General features: G+C 42.1%; 1 protein-coding gene across 4 annotated transcripts in view; it reads left to right on the plus strand.

Moving 5' to 3' along the window:
* Positions 1-15,502, plus strand: part of DUSP22 (dual specificity phosphatase 22) — a 69,429-nt gene that overhangs the window by 32,082 nt on the left and 21,845 nt on the right. For 2 of the 4 annotated variants that reach the window (XM_045800588.2, XM_045800589.2), the window contains exon 4: positions 11,902-11,951. The exons of the other annotated variants lie outside the window; for them this stretch is intronic. In XM_045800588.2, the coding sequence (XP_045656544.1) occupies positions 11,902-11,951 (50 nt within the window). The remainder of the gene's footprint in view (positions 1-11,901; positions 11,952-15,502) is intronic. 4 annotated transcript variants of the gene reach the window in all.

Consider the following 15,502-nt stretch of genomic DNA (forward strand, 5'->3'; position numbering starts at 1 on the left):
GTTTCTAAATGAAAGAGATCCGTGTTAACCTTTCGTTTCTCTGGTTTTCTAGAGCACCCTGCATTTCAGGTGTGGACCTTCTCTTTAGTACTCAAACTTACTGACCAGCCTCTCCACATAACTGAAGACTTGTACAAACCTGCTGAACTTTTCTCTGAGTCAGGTCCCAGTGGTTTTGTTGTTGTTGTTGTTGTTGTTGTTTTAACATTTCCTGCTCAGTGCCCTGTCTTGTCCATCTTGCCCTGACTCCCCTGTGCGATCAAGTACTGACCATGTTGTGTGCTGAGTGCTGAATTTCTGAAGTGGGCCTGCCTTGTTTGCATCCCTCCTTTTTCTCAATGGGAAATGTACCAGTGGCAAGATCTCCTGGTATCTCCAAACCGGTATCTCAGGAAAAGCAAGTAGCACATGGTCTCCCCTCTGTGCTTCAGCTGGAGTGATAGTATGCATTGTTGCAACTACAGAAATTGCCTGTAAATGCTGAAGCACAGGGTAGAGCTCTGTCCACTTACATAAGATCTTCAGGCTCATGAACTGGGGAATTTGGTGAAGAATTTGTAAAGAGGGGTATTTAGGCAGTCTTGTAGGACTAGTATGGTTTGGTTCAGTGGGGATCTGTCTTGACTAGGAGCAGCCCTTCCGGGCTGGTCAGGAAGGGGGAAATAAGCCCTGGAGCCATAGAAGATGTGTGGAAGTCGGCTGATTATAGAGTGGAGAAGGTGGTCAGCATGGTGGGGTAAGGGTGGGGCCATATTCAGTTCTCCTTTTGGCTAAATTAGGAGTTATTCCTTCAAATTCAGCAGATGTTTACTTACCTTGTAGCAAGGATTGGGGATAAAATACAAGGAGAAGTAAGGTGGGGCCCAGTGTTTAGAAGAGACAGGCACAGAAATCCCTTTAGGGGCACCCCAGGGCACAGAGGGGTTGGAGAGAAGGAGCTCTGGTGCAGATATAATGCACTTCTGCAGTTCTTTGGCCATCGACCCTTAACAAGAAGCTCTTAGGCATGACTGTGCTGGGTGCTATGAGCCCTAGAAGGCGGAGAGTAAGTGACATAGGAGCAAAATCTGGAAAGCTTTAATAGGGGTCCAGTTTTGCTAAGGAGTTTAAAAGGGAAGAGCAGCTTAGTTTGGAAGAAACAACCAAAGTGAATATCCTGGGGGAAATATGTTTCTGGTCCCAGGTTAGGATAGCACAGCATGTGGCTGGCAGACCATCGGGAACCTGAGCCTTATGGTGGTAGAGGCAGAGGACATCTAGCCCAAGGGAACTGAACAGGTGTCAGCCTCCTTGGGTGAAGGGCCTTTGAGTCTGCAGTCAGAGTTGGAATGAGAAGTTAAATGTGGTTGGTTGGCTGGTTGGTTGGTTAAGACCCACAGCAGGGTATAATGGCTCTATAGGTACTGTTGTTTTTAGCTATAAGAAAAAGAATGATTTAAATGTAGCTTGGTTTACTGAAGACTGGTTTAAGCAAATTTGCCATTTTCAGGTGCTCCTAATAATTCATTGGTGGTAGGCACTGCAGGTGGACCTTTTGCCTGCCACAGCTGCAAGGGAAGTGATCCAAACTGTCTTTAAAAGCCTGAGAGTAAAGCGATGGCCCCTTGCTAGAGTCATTGTCTCAGTGCAGGCTAAGTGGACAGGTCATGCCCATACTGCTCTTTGAAGTGCTTCCCCCTCTCTGTGGTCTGACTCCTGAGATGTTTTGCAGACCTTTGTGAGTGTGCTGGTCCAGAGGGTGCTGTCAAACCCTGGGTTTGAATTGAGAAATTATTTCTCCTTTCAGTTATCACCACAATTAGTACAGATGTTGAGTTTCAACATTCAGTGCTGAGCAGCGGCTTCTTCCACTAGCTCTTATCTGCTTTTCTGATGGGAAAACAAATGAAATACACGGCGAAAGTTGGAGCTAGTCAAGCCATACCTGCATTCAGCACTGGTGAAGGAGGAGAAGTAGAGGCACCTAAAATCTGAATTAGAGCCTCCTTCTCTCGGGGGCCAATACAGACAGGCTTGTTTGCTTCTCAGATTTTCCCCCAATTAAAGGGAGATAATCCGTAAGATCCCTTTGGTGAAAAGCACAGCCAGCTGCCAGAGAAGGGAGAGAACATGTGGGAAACCTGCCATGGGGTTGACCTTTTATCCTTTAAATGGTTGCAAAGAGATAATTTTTCTGTTATTGTGTGATCATGGAGAAGGCATCTCAGACAGACAGAGCTGAGCCCAGACCTTGAGTTGGGCCTTCTGGTCATGGAAACTATTCCTTAGCACAGTGGTATAGAGATCGTTTCAGAGTGTACTGGTTTTTAAAGCGGTTAGGGCTTAGCAATGGTGGAACTGGTCCAAAATGACTTTACCTATTTAGTGATCTGCCTTGTCAAGGAGACCATCCCCACAGCACCCAAGCGGGAGGTCATTCCAAATCTACTGTAAATGATTAATTTAAACTGCATTATAGAATGCTTCGATACTATGCCCTAAAGTCAGAATAACATTTCTAATAAAGTCAGAATAACATTTCCAAGTATTTTTTTTTTTTAATGTTCCTTTAGACTGAGGCTAGCCACCTTTTCTCATGGGAACCTCTCTTAGTGCTGCTTCTGCATGTGTGACGGCATTGTGGTGGAATAGTCTCAACCAGTCATCTTGAGGTCCTGCTGACCCCAGTGAGGGAGGGACCTCTGGCCTCCTTGGTAGCCAGTGCTCACTCACTCCTTGTGAGTCCTACACGGGCTCTAACGAAGGTGGCCTGGGACTTCCTTCTATGCCTAGTGCAAGAGGATGCAGCTGTCAAAATAAAAATAGACCATCAGATTGCTTTCAATGGCAGCAGTGGGGGAGGGAAGATTTGGTGAAGTGCTGCCCTTTCAAAGGAAGGCCATGGAATGTTGACCAGCCAATCCTTAAAACAGAGCAAGGAAAATGTGCCCCCCATTATGTTTGGGAAATAGGACACCCCTTCTGTACATGAATGTACCATGAAATGCGCCATCTCTAATAATCCACGTTTACCTGCATTTTAGGTCCTTATGTTCAGGAAAAACGGGAGAGTTACTGTTCTCTGCTCCACTGTTCTCTACCCTTCCAGCCCATGGCTCATTCTCACTGCTCTGAGCAACATGGCCCTTCTTTTGTGGCTCATGTACTGGCCTTGACCATGTGTAGCCTTTGCACGTCATAAACATTAGCCCTACCCATGTACAACTGGCCAGCTCTCCAGGGCAGGACCTGCTCTGGGTCAGTGTTTGTTTCATTCTTGAAACAAACCATTTCTAGGTCTGATCCCACATAGAGGAGGTGATATTAGGCCTGAGGGATTATGAATGCTCTTTAGAAAAAGTTTCTTAGCTTTTTCAAAGCTGCAGATTACATCCCAGCCTGAAGACAAGGGGCAGTCCACAAAGTTGATAGCTCACCCTTCAGTGAATTTATTATTCTATCGTAAGTGAGAGAGTCTGAGAACTCATTTGCTTAGTAATCTGCAAGAGAGGACACAAATGACCTTTGAAACAATCCTGTGTTCCTCCCTGAGTTGGGAGATGCATTTAAGAAGGGAAATAGTCACTTTCTTGCTGGAAAGGTGAGGATGACTCAGGCAGGTGTGCTCATCCAGGTCTGGTAGACAAACCGAAGTGTGAGTGTGGCTCTCTCCATCGGTTCTCGTGAGCTGTCTGCGGTCAGCATTCTGCAGCCTGGTCTGTGTGGTGCCGTAATTTGCTCCTAACCCAGGGCTGCCAGTAAGGTAGAGATGACTGACAGCAAACTCGCCTTTTCCATTTATTGAACACGTTCCAGCTGCACTTAGTGTGTTGCACATTTTCCATCAAAGTTCTTTGTTAGAAATGTCCTATATTCGAGGAAAATTCCTCTGTCCCTTTCTTTTGCAGAGTAAGGAAGAGAATTGAGCACAAGTAGTGTTTTGGAATACTGCAATTCTAAGAAGGCGGTGTGCTGTGTCAGATATCATTTCAATGTAGAAGAAATGTGTGATATGCAGAGCAAACCCGAAGCCATCAGAATGACTCTGTGAAATGTCACTGTCTAGACCAGGCTCAGCACACTTTTTTTTAAAATCAAGGGACAGATGGTAAATATTTTGAGCTTTGTGGGCCTGAAGTTCCCTGTGACAGTACACTGCTCTATCCTGTAGCATGAAAGGAGCTATAGACAATACATAGATGAACAGGTGTGACCGTGTCCCAATAAACATGGGCCTTTTTGCCAACTCTGCTGGCATCTTCCAGGAGACTGTGTGCCAGCCATGTAGTGTGGTGTCAGGGCATTTAGGACAGGGAGCCGGAGCCAGCCTGAGTTGGAGGGAATGATGTCAGGGAAGGCTCTGTGCATAGGGCTGGTGGGTCACATCAGGGGCGGTTCCACTAAGGAAGTGCCCCTGGGAGCAGTCCTGAAGAAGAAGGGTGTTCCAGAGGAAACAAATAAGCAAACAAACAAACACACACTGGGGAGAAGAAGGGACCCTGGGGAGGAGTGGGCAGGAAAGTACAGAGATTCTCAGGCAGCCTAGGTACCTGGAGTTTGGTGAGCTGGGGGAGGTGAGCTTAGGAGGGAAGTTGTAGACAAGTCCTGAAGGATTGTGAACAGGATCTTTACTTTGCAGACAGGATGGATCCACTGAATATACTTTAGCAGCTGAGGCAGATTTACCTTTGTGTCTTTTACCAGTGGTAGCTGTAGAATGCTCCTGAAGTATCTACTGCTGATTTCTTCTGATGTCCAAGCATCAGTTTTCAATAATGGTAATTTTTTGGTATGGTCATTTATCCTTAACATTCATTAAGTAATATTGTAGAATTACTTGGTTTGGAGAGATTGCTGAAACTGGCCCCGTTTTCATGAGTCACACTGAATACATCAGCGATCGTCAGACACAACTGAAATCACAGAAGAGGGCTTTCAGTGGTGGGTTGGAGCTGGCGCGAATCTCCCTCATCACCTTCCCATAACCCACCCATGTTGGCTCAAGGAAATTCAGTGTGCTGACTTTGCCCACTTTAGCCTTTCAATGAAATAGTTGGAGCAAAAATAAGCATTTGGGTCCTCATCTGTTGATCTGACAAGTCAAATGTATGTCGTTTTTTGACTAACCTGAAAGAAGCCAGCAGGTGTTGGAGGGTTCTCATTTGCATTTTTTCTCACAAAATCAAACCAAAGGCTAAATCTTGTCTCTCCACTCCGACCTTCCCACCCCTCCCCACCCCATCAAGTACCACAGAGTTCTTGGAAGTTGTTATTTGTAGTAGTGTTTCCTAAATTTAGCTGGTGCAGGAAGAATCAGTGGCAAATGGGTGCCTGAAGAAAATGCATCTTGGGTTTAGACCTAGACTCAAAACATGTATAACGTAGCACAACTAAAGGTCGGTATTTATCTTCTGTGGTGATTTTCTACAGTGATTCCTAGGAGATTTCTGTTCTGGTACAAACAGAAAGGGAGATGGTCAAGAATCTCACCCCCTAGACCTTACCTGTTTTTTTGTTTTTGTTTTTTTAGATTTTATTTACTTATTGGTGGGGGGGGGGAGATTGAGAGAATGGGTGAGAGGAGGGGCAGAAGGAGAAGCAGACTCCCCTTGGCGAGGAAGCCCAAAGCAGGACTCGACCCCAGGACCCCAGGACCACGACCTGAGCCGAAGGCAAACGCTTAACCGACTGAGCCACCCAGGAGCCCTGTTTTTGTTTTTTGCTTTTTAATGCCGACTTCCAGTTCTTAGTCCACAGACATACATAAGTTTTTCCAGATGTAATCTTTCTGCAGATATAATTTTGTAGTCTACTTTTTCCCTTTAAAAGATGTTATTGGCTATGTAAAAATTCTTAAATTGAGGAGAAATAATGATCAAAATCCATGGGCCAGGTACTGGGTTTGGCATCCATGTGTAGAACGTAGGTGGAGATCTTCCTGTGCTTTCTCTGGAGTAAGACACTCCACGAAGAGGCAACTTTGAAAGGAGAGTAAACTGTTAAACCTTGCATGCACATCTGAAAGCAAGTTCAAGTGAGAAATTGCCGTCTCTTGGGTCTGTGACCTTCAGGAGTGTGGCTAGGCTAATTTTTTCAGGTTACCTGCCTTTAGGTTTATATGAAGGTACAGAAGTAGTCAAATTCATAGAGACAGACAGTAGAATTGGGGGGTTACCGGGGACTGGGGGAAGGGCTAATGGGAGTTAGTGTTTAATGGGTACAGAGTTTCCATTTGGGAAGATGGAAAAGTTCTAGAGATGAATGGTTGTGATGAGAATGTGAATATACATGATGCCGCTGAACTGCATACTTAAAAATGGTTAAAACGGCAAATTTTATGTTATGTCTATTTTACTACAATAAAAAGTACGGAGTGATTGTCTCAACTGGGAGAGACTTTTGTTTTTTGTGGTGGTGTATAAGCTGTGGTCTTGCTTCTTATCAAGTGTGGGACAGTCTAAACTTAATTCTTTTTAAATTTTGTTTCTTTATTGGTGTCAGATTTTTTGGTAATTTGGTGAATTAGGTCTTCGTGGGGTCCCCAGCTTACTTTGCTCAATTCAGTACTGGGTGTTAGATGACCAGTGTTAATAGAGCTTCACGTGTAGGAATTGCAGGGTCCAATTCAGCCTGCCGCCCTGATAACTCGTAAATGTGATTGTCAAAGAAAAAAATGTCATCTCTTTCAGAGGACTCCTCCTTTGTACACCCACATTGCTATGGGTATTTGGGTAGGATAAGATGAGAAACCAAGATCCAAGATCAGGTCGTTTTTATTAGCAGCTAAAATAACTTTTCCATCTCATGGATTTCCTGATTATGGTCTCTTAGTGAACGCCATCTCCCACTTATGTTTCCTCTTAGGTTGTGAATAAGTCCTTGCAGAAAATAGTTACATTCTATCACTGGTTCTATTAGCTTTCCTGAGAGAGAAAAGAGATTCTGAAGGGCTTGATCTTTCTTTTCTTTAGAAAAGTAGAGTGTCAGCTAGGTTCTTCAGAAGCCTCTTAACTTATGTTTCAGAAAGAAAAGAACAGTGAATTTTAGAAATTGTACTTGAAACAAGCGAGAGTTTGATCTCTTTACTAGTCCTGAAATCAGAATCTTGCCCCTGCTTTTCGAGTACTTGCCTATGTATCGTTTTAAGTGTAATCTTTAGTTTCAGCCCCAAAGAAAGGCAAAAACCTTACTTTTGGTGGTTACTATGCTTGTTGAAACAGAAAACAGAAAAATATTAGAACTTTTGAGAATATGGACTTAGAAAGCCTTAAACTTTGCTCAAGAAGGATCTCTGGAATACTTTCTAAACTTTCTTCTCAGTCCGTTGATACCTGTTGTCTCTTTCACAACCTAACACCAAAACTTTACCCCCAAAACTTTCTTTGGGTGATCCCATTGAAGTCTAATGTCTTTCCTGTCTTTTCCTAATGTTTTTCCACACTGTGTAATACTAATTGACATGTTGCTTGTTATTATGAATATTCAGTGTATATGTGGTCAGTGTAAATATGAGGCTTTTTCTTAATTTTTTGCCTTTTTCCTCCCTCTGGTCCCCACCTTATCAGTAATAATAGCATTCTCAGGATGTATTAGGCCATTCAAAATGCCATGTAATCAAAAGAAACTACCTGCTCTTTCTTTGTCCCTCCTAGAAATCAAGACAGTCTTAAAGCATAGACTGAGCGAGCCCCTTTCCCTTAACTAAACTGGTTTTTGTATTCTTGGGCCAGCTGCCCAAGTTTGAAATCTGCAACTTGACACTTACTAGCTCCGCAAAGTTTAATATTAATTTGGCTTTCCTCCAGTCACTGTTTTGGAACATCATGGAAAGTATTATCCTTTTATCTATTTAATAATTTATTTCAAAGAAGATAATTTTAGTTTTATGGGTTTTTTTTTTTAGTTTTAGAGGTAATATGTAGGAGTAGATATCACATAGCAAATGCTGTAGGAATAGAAACATTGCTGTTATTTTTTTTTAATTCCAGTATATTAACATACAGTATATTAGTTTGAGGTGTACAATGTAGTGACTCAAGGATTCTGTACATTACTCAGTGCTCATCACGATAAGTGTACTTTTAATCCCCTTCACCTATTTCACCCATCCCTGCACCCACCTCCCCTCTGTTATTTTTATTACTTATGAATTTTTCAGATTGTTCTAGAATTTTGTCCTAGAATAAGATGTTTGTTACTTTTTTACTTCGTTTAACATGCTTTCCATTATTTAGCTAAACACATCCTGCCCCATATCTCTGTCTCTGCAAACCTCAATATTAAATGGTTTTTTTGGGGGGGAATCCATTAATACTAGGATAATTTTCAGTCTCTCCAGCTTGTAGCATTGAGGTCCTTAATGCTGTCAGCACTCTTGCTGCTTTCTGAATTAGTAATTAACTGCCATGAAGTGTACACATGTGCAGGCATCTGAAGACTTTTTTCAGGTACTTCATGTTCTGCAGTCTGTGGCCTCCAAGAGAGATACTTTTCGTGCTTTGTTAATGACTAAGCCAAGATAAATAGATGTTCTTGGGCGGTGAGCAGCTGAACCTTTTTGACAGTTTTGACTCCTTTCTTTACTGTATTTGCATAGTTTGTTCCCTTCTTATTGTAGATCATGGTGAGCCGATTCTTAACCAAGTCCCACTGGTGTGGACAGGCAGGAGACGGGTGTCTGGAACACGTGTGCCCTTCCTATGTCATGGCTAGAAGTTCAGCTCTCTTATTTTTATGGTCCCCGGGCATGGGCACTTTACGATATTTTTCTTCCCTTGTACTATTCCTGTAGTGTGATCTTCATGTTAATTGGTTTTCACCTTGTTCAACAGACATTTAGTGTTTACTATGTGCCAAGGAAGGTTATTGTTGTTCTACTTTTGAGAGAACATGATCTTATGTTTTATATCTTCTCTGTCCTTCCTTAACAGTAGGGGATCCCCAAACTTGTGGCTGAGAGCTCCTTTGTTCCTCCTTAGAAGCTTCACAGATGGGAAGCTGTAGCTGCCACATGCCCATCCCAGCTAGTGAGGGTGGGGGGCCCAACATGGCTGAAAGTTGCCTCCTCATCATCTGTGGGCATGGAGGGAGGGATACCCTTTGCCATCTTCCTGCAGTTTGCTCTTGCCTAATGGGGCCAGCTGCCTCTTCTTTTTCGCATCAGGCACCAAAAAGGGGAATGGGACCCCACTCAGGGAACACCTGAAGGAAGTGAAGTGCTTTCCAGTCAAACTGCTGTTGGCATTTATGGGGAATGCTTTTAATAAGCTAAGAGCTATTTAGCCTCCCCTTCTGTCCATTCTCTTCCTTTCCTCCATTATTTTTTCTTTCCTCCCTTCGTATGGGCCGGGCTGCTTTTAGATTTTGTTAGGATTACGTGGCTGTCAGTCAGCATGTGTGACAGGAAAGCATTTTTATCCTATGTTAGAGGGGATGCACCTCAGCGTCCTTGAGTGATTGAAGTTGCCCAGGCCGACGGTCACAGTGGAAGGGAAGGTGGAGACCTGAGAATCCTTCCCATCCCTCTGGAAGTAGAGGTCTGAAAGAGGTTGGAGGAAGTGTGTGGGAGGAGAGAATTTCATAAGCTGCTGGGCCTGATCCATGGCCAACTCTCACTTAAGAGTAAAAGAAAAAAGTAAATGAGTCATTCCAATGACAGATTTATGCAATGATCGGTATGTGTGTCTATACCAATAAGCTTGCTTGGCCTTGATGGTGGGAAGTAGCGAAATTACTTATTTTTACAGTATCATTTCCTTTTCCACTTTCTTTCCTTTTAAGTCACTGCTTTAATACCTCTCTGGGTTTGGAGGTGCTTTAGAACTTCAGACAACTGCCTCGATATTTCCAGCAGAGCACAGTGCCCAGAGTCCAGGAGGAAATGAGGACAGAGACAGAAGGAGGCAATTAGGGATGACAAAGTGAAGGTTGAACGAGGGAGAAACATCTGGCAGCTGATCCTTAAACTTTACCCTCGACGTATTCAAGCCTGTTTGGTCTCACGTGAAGTATTTTCACAGGGAGAAGTAGTGGTAGAAGTCATCTTCTTCACGAGCCTTTGTTGGAAGATGTAATGATTGACTCAGAGCTGAAAAAAAATGTAGGTGTACATGAATTCAGCACGAATTTTTTTTTTCCTGCCCTCTCGTAATACTAAGAGACAGGGAGGGGAATGTGATCTCTCGGGTGTTAGTGACAGACAGCTGATTGCACTGTGAACTGGTTTAAGCAGGAAGGTGTTTGTTAAGAGATAGTTGAGAGCTTATGGTCTCAGAAGAGCTGGAGAAACAGGCTTTCAGCTGAAGTTAAAGGAACAACGCTCAGACCACATCACACAACTGGTGAGATATGCTGCCACGTCTGCCCCCAGAACCACCTGCTTCTACTGCCACCTGCACCTGCCAAGCAGGTGCTCTTTACCCATCTGACTCGTCCCGTGTTCTGTTTCCAAATCCACCTCAAGTAGGTGTGTCAGATGATGAAACCAGGTCCTGAGTCTACACCCTAATAGCAAAGGTGGTTGAAAACTGTAGTTTACATGCATGGAAAAGTCAGCTTCACAATGTCCTGAAAGTATCAAAATGTGAACGTCTAGAAGGGTTTGGGGCAGCCACAAATGTAGATGTTCCTGACAAGACTACATTAGTAAAAACAACACAGAAATGCCTCATGATATGAATTAACAATACAATTTTCATGATTAACTGCAAAAAATTCAAATAATTCTAGAAGACAAGTTATTTGATGACTTTATTTGCTGAGAGACGTTGGTAGTCTATATATTTCTATATATTTCTCCTTCATTTTCTCCCTTAGGTTGGTTATTTTTTTAGTGTTTGCTGTGTTTCTTCCCCTAGTTATTACCCATGACATGGTAGCAAGATCCTAAGAGATTAGAAGGGTTTAAAAATGGTTCATCGAAGTCCTCACAGAACCATATTCTTTTGCAAAGGTTGCTGAGATTTCTAGATTTTGTATTTTTACATGACATTGAAGACCTTTGGAACTATACTTTAAATCCCTCTGAAGAAGAAATAACCAGGCTTTAAGAAAAGATTTAATTAATTAGTTAATTAATTAATTTGAGAGAGGTAGAGAGAGCATGAGCAGGGGGAGGGGGAGGGAGACAAGTAGACTCCCTGCTGAGCAGGGAGCCCAACGTGGGGCTCAATCTGAGGACCCGAGACCATGACCTGAGAAGTCAGACATTTAACTGACTGAGCCACCCAGGTGCCCCGAAATAACCAGGTTTTTAATAAAACTTAAATTTAGCATAAGTTTTTATAGCATGAATTTACACAGACTTTTTAATAGACTTTTATGGAGACCTCTATGAAGTTCATTTTTTTTTTTTTCAAATTGGGCCATTCTTTTTAAAAAAATGTAACAGTTTGGTACACAAACTTCTACTCTTTTGAAAAGCAAGCAAAGTAAATCAAAATATTTTGAATGTGTAATTGTAGTTTTCCAATTACTAAAATTTGATATAGAAAACTCTGTCATAAAACGTTGTAATTTTTAGTCATCATGTTAAGGATATTACTAACAGTGCTTCCTTTTTGGCCACTCAGGATCTTAAATGAAATGGATTTTTAAAACTGTTGAATATGTAAACAAGCATCTGAAATGATAGTTTTGAAACTTGTTGACACTTACTGGAAAACACTCAATTATTTCACTTTTTTGATAAATCTACAAGCTGTTTGCAAGCCAGAGCATGAATATTTGTGTGCATGGTCACGGAAATAACCAGGAACTTTAATTAAAGAGTTTTCCCCTGGTTCCTTGGCAACAAAAGATGAGTGAAAAACTTCTCCTTTTTACTTTTTATTTTTTGACCTGAGTAAATAGTTCCTTTAAGTAGTTTTCTCCACTAAGTATCATCTTTTTATTTTATTTTATTTTATTTTTATTATTCTACAGGGGGTTAAATACCTGTGCATTCCAGCAGCGGATTCACCATCTCAGAACCTGTAAGTTGGTTTATTCCTATATTTTTTGGAGATAGATATTAAAAATGATAAAGGACAGTAAAGTCAAATAAGTAAAGGGCCCTGAAGTCATCAGAGCCATGGGACTCTTGATGCCAAGCACAGAGGTCTGTGCTGCCAAGTTAGGCAGAATCGTAGCTGGAGGCACACATTTTTTTTTTTTTGCCAGTCCTTCAATTATACAACACTGACTCATGGGATAGCTACAAGAAGAGCCTCATTTTTAAAAAAGATGCCTCAAACCAAACTTTTAGCATGTTTATCCTCTCTCTAGAAGGAAAGACTTACAGAAGCTGATGGGTTTTGTCTAAGACATCACTGTCCGATAGAAAAAGAATAGGAACCACAAATGTAAGCCATGCGAGTAATTTTAAATTTTCTAGGAGCCAAATTAAAAAGAGTAAAAAGGGAAGAGGTGACAATAATTTTAGTAATGTTTTATTTAACCCAGTATATCCAAAATACTGTCATTTCAACATGTGCCTAATATAAAACAAAATTGAGGGTTTTTTTAACATCCTTTTTTTTCATACTACGTCTTCAAAGTCTGGTTGCTTTTTTACACTTATAGCAGTTTGGACCAGTTTCCTTTTAAGTGCTCAGCAGCTGCACGTGGCTAGTGGTCACGAAATGAGAGGGCATACTTCTAAAACCTGTTTGAGTTGAATGAATAGGTCTTTTTGGCTCGGGAAAGTTCAGTCCTCTGTTTCCTCACAGCTGAATACATCATCAATATCCTTATAAAGAGAAATTCATAATTGTTATCCTTTCCAGAGCACAGCAATTGTATGGAGGCCCATGGGGTTAGGCTTCGGCAGAATGGGGACAGGGCTTTGGAGACCCACAGCAGTAACGGCTTTAGCATTCACACTGTTTGGTGTCCAGAAGTGACCTAGAAAGACCATGATATGGAGTACAGTTTTACTGAAGCGTGGATTTGAACCTTGCAGGCTGAGAGGCTGGAGCAGAAATAAAGTACTGAGCCACTCAGTGCATCCAGTAGACACCAGCTGCTGCTTCTCAGACTGGCCTTGTGCTTACGTTGCATGTCACACACAACAACCCTGCTAGAATTATACTGCATTTTATTAGGAAAGTTGTAAGCTATGGTGGTGTTTGTGAATTTGGGAGTCTGCAGACCTATCAGGATTCATCCGTCGTGATTCTTAAGCTCTATTGCCTACAAATCCTACATATTGGAATTACATACCACATAATCTTAAATTTAGTATCCCAGTTGTCCAGCATCTCTAAAAGCTATCGAATACTGGAACATCAGCCAATCTCAATTTTTTCATTTCTGGAGAGCAGCGAAATCAGAGATTATGCAATATTTTGAGAGATCTGTCTGTTTGAAAAGAAATGGGGCTAGAGTCAGATGGATTGATGTGGGGAAGGATGTTGAGGGGAGTGGTGTAGGATAAGGGACAGGTGGTATAGAGTTAGACCAGGAAAGGTAGATTGGAAGCAGGGACAGATACGTTTTATGCAAGGCCTGTTTTCACACTAACTCTGTATTTCACAGAAAAAGTCAATATTTAAGATTGAGGATCTTTCCTCCGAAAGACTTTACTGGGATCACTAGGAAAACAGTATTAGCCTGGGTCTAGGAGGAGAAGAAGCACCAGAGAACTTCCTTGGTTACTAGTCGTGTCAAGAAACAGAAGTGGTTGGAAGGGCATGGTGTATACGGAAGGAAGTGAGCCACTGCCTTTCTCTGGAGACCACAGCAATCTTCTGCCCATGTTTTGGTGGCTATTTTTAGAATGGTTGCTTTGCTCTTATCTCAAACTGAGATTCTAACATACTGTTGAACTTGTCAATACCTGATTGGCAATGACTCTTTGGAGGAATCAGATTGCAACACATTCTGGGCATTTGTTGTCAGAGAAGATGGCCACCTGTACTTGATTGCCCCAGGACTTTTCAGCTTTGCGAGGAACCAAGCACTGTGCTTGATTTCCAGGACAATGACTGACTTACCCAGTGAAGATTGAGCATTGAGCAGCCCTGCACTATATAAGCAAGTAAGCAGTAGACCTTGTGGTTAGACATCTTAACTTTAAGATGAGTTGCACCCACCTTGGGCAAGTCATTTAAGCCCATCTGAGCTTCAGTTCCCTCATTTGAAAAATGCCTGCCTTCAGGAGTTTTGAAGATCAGATCACATATATGAAAGTGTTCTCTATGAACTCTAAGCACTTTTGAAAATAAGAGCATACTTTTACTCTCTTCAAGGTGTGTTAATATATCTTGAGAGTTACAAAAGAAGCTAATTGAAATAACAAGTTTCGGTGCTCAGGAGCCCACTTCGGTGGAAGATCTGGAAGATTTCCTTACATGGAAAGGCCAGAGTGACAGAAAATGTTTCTCCGAGTTGCAGTGTCTCATGGGTCAGTTCAGAAATTCTGGCAAAATGAGCCCACACAAGGTCACCTTGGGTCCAGAGGACTAGCCTGTAAGATTTTAATTTGTTCTCTCCCATCCCAAATATGTGCAGAGGTCTTGTTAAGATGTGTGATTTTCCTTTTTAGCCCTTTCCTCACATCTTGGTGAAAGTGTAGGGTAGCGTTCCAGCAGGTGGTGGGTATAGCACCCAAGTGTGAGGTTAATGACAGGGAACTTGAGCAGAATGCGCTGCCACTGCTGTTTGGAGGGAAGTCCTACAGCAGTACCACCTTGTTTCAGTTGGAAAATAAAGTCAAGACCATAACGCATCGAAAGGCAGAAAAGCTGGCCCTCTCCTGTTGGGAGTTATGTTCATAAGCGCTCCTGTGATTCTTTGGGGGGAACCGTTAGTTTTACTCCATTAGCAATAGCAAATCTTATGCATAAGTAAGGATTTGGGCACATCGATGTCCATGATTTTATAAATATTTCTTGCTCTAGTGAAGTTACGTGGAAATTGTGGAGTTAAGTTTGGAATATGAGTATACGGTCTATGTTGAGAGGCAGCCTATAAAATAGCTTGAGTTTCTCTTTACCTGTTACAGATGTTTTATTGGAAGCATAACCTGCCTTTTGACAGTGAGCATGCTTTCATGATATGATTGGACTGTTAGCCATTGGCAAGTGGAACACTTGATTCTGTTTATATGACCCATCTCACTTCAGGTAGCCTGTGGTTATTACTCAGCAAATATTAGGAGCACAGGCTGACAGTGAACCTTCACTTTCTGTACTATCAACCAGTGTAGGTGGTCAGGAGACAAATACTCTTAATGCTCTCGTTAACAAAAGCAAGAGAACTCATGTCTGTCACTTGGAAAGTATGCCCTGGGTAACTCAGACAAATAAACTAGTAGTTCTTGAGTCCAGCCACTTTTGATTACTGATGCCTGAGAATTCTTATATCTAATGACAAAATAAATTCTAGAAAACTGTATCCCTGTTTTAAACTTACAGAGTTTTATCTCCTCCAGTCCCGTCCATGTTGCAGCAAATGTTGAGAAATGCTAGATAATGCTAAGCGAAATCAGTCAAGCAGAGAAAGACAATTCTCATATGGTTTCACTCATTTATGGAACATAAGA

Source organism: Ursus americanus, chromosome 32 (assembly GCF_024610735.1).
Source record: "Ursus americanus isolate L20-20 chromosome 32, mUrsAme1.1.p, whole genome shotgun sequence".
Classification (NCBI taxonomy): domain Eukaryota; kingdom Metazoa; phylum Chordata; class Mammalia; order Carnivora; family Ursidae; genus Ursus; species Ursus americanus.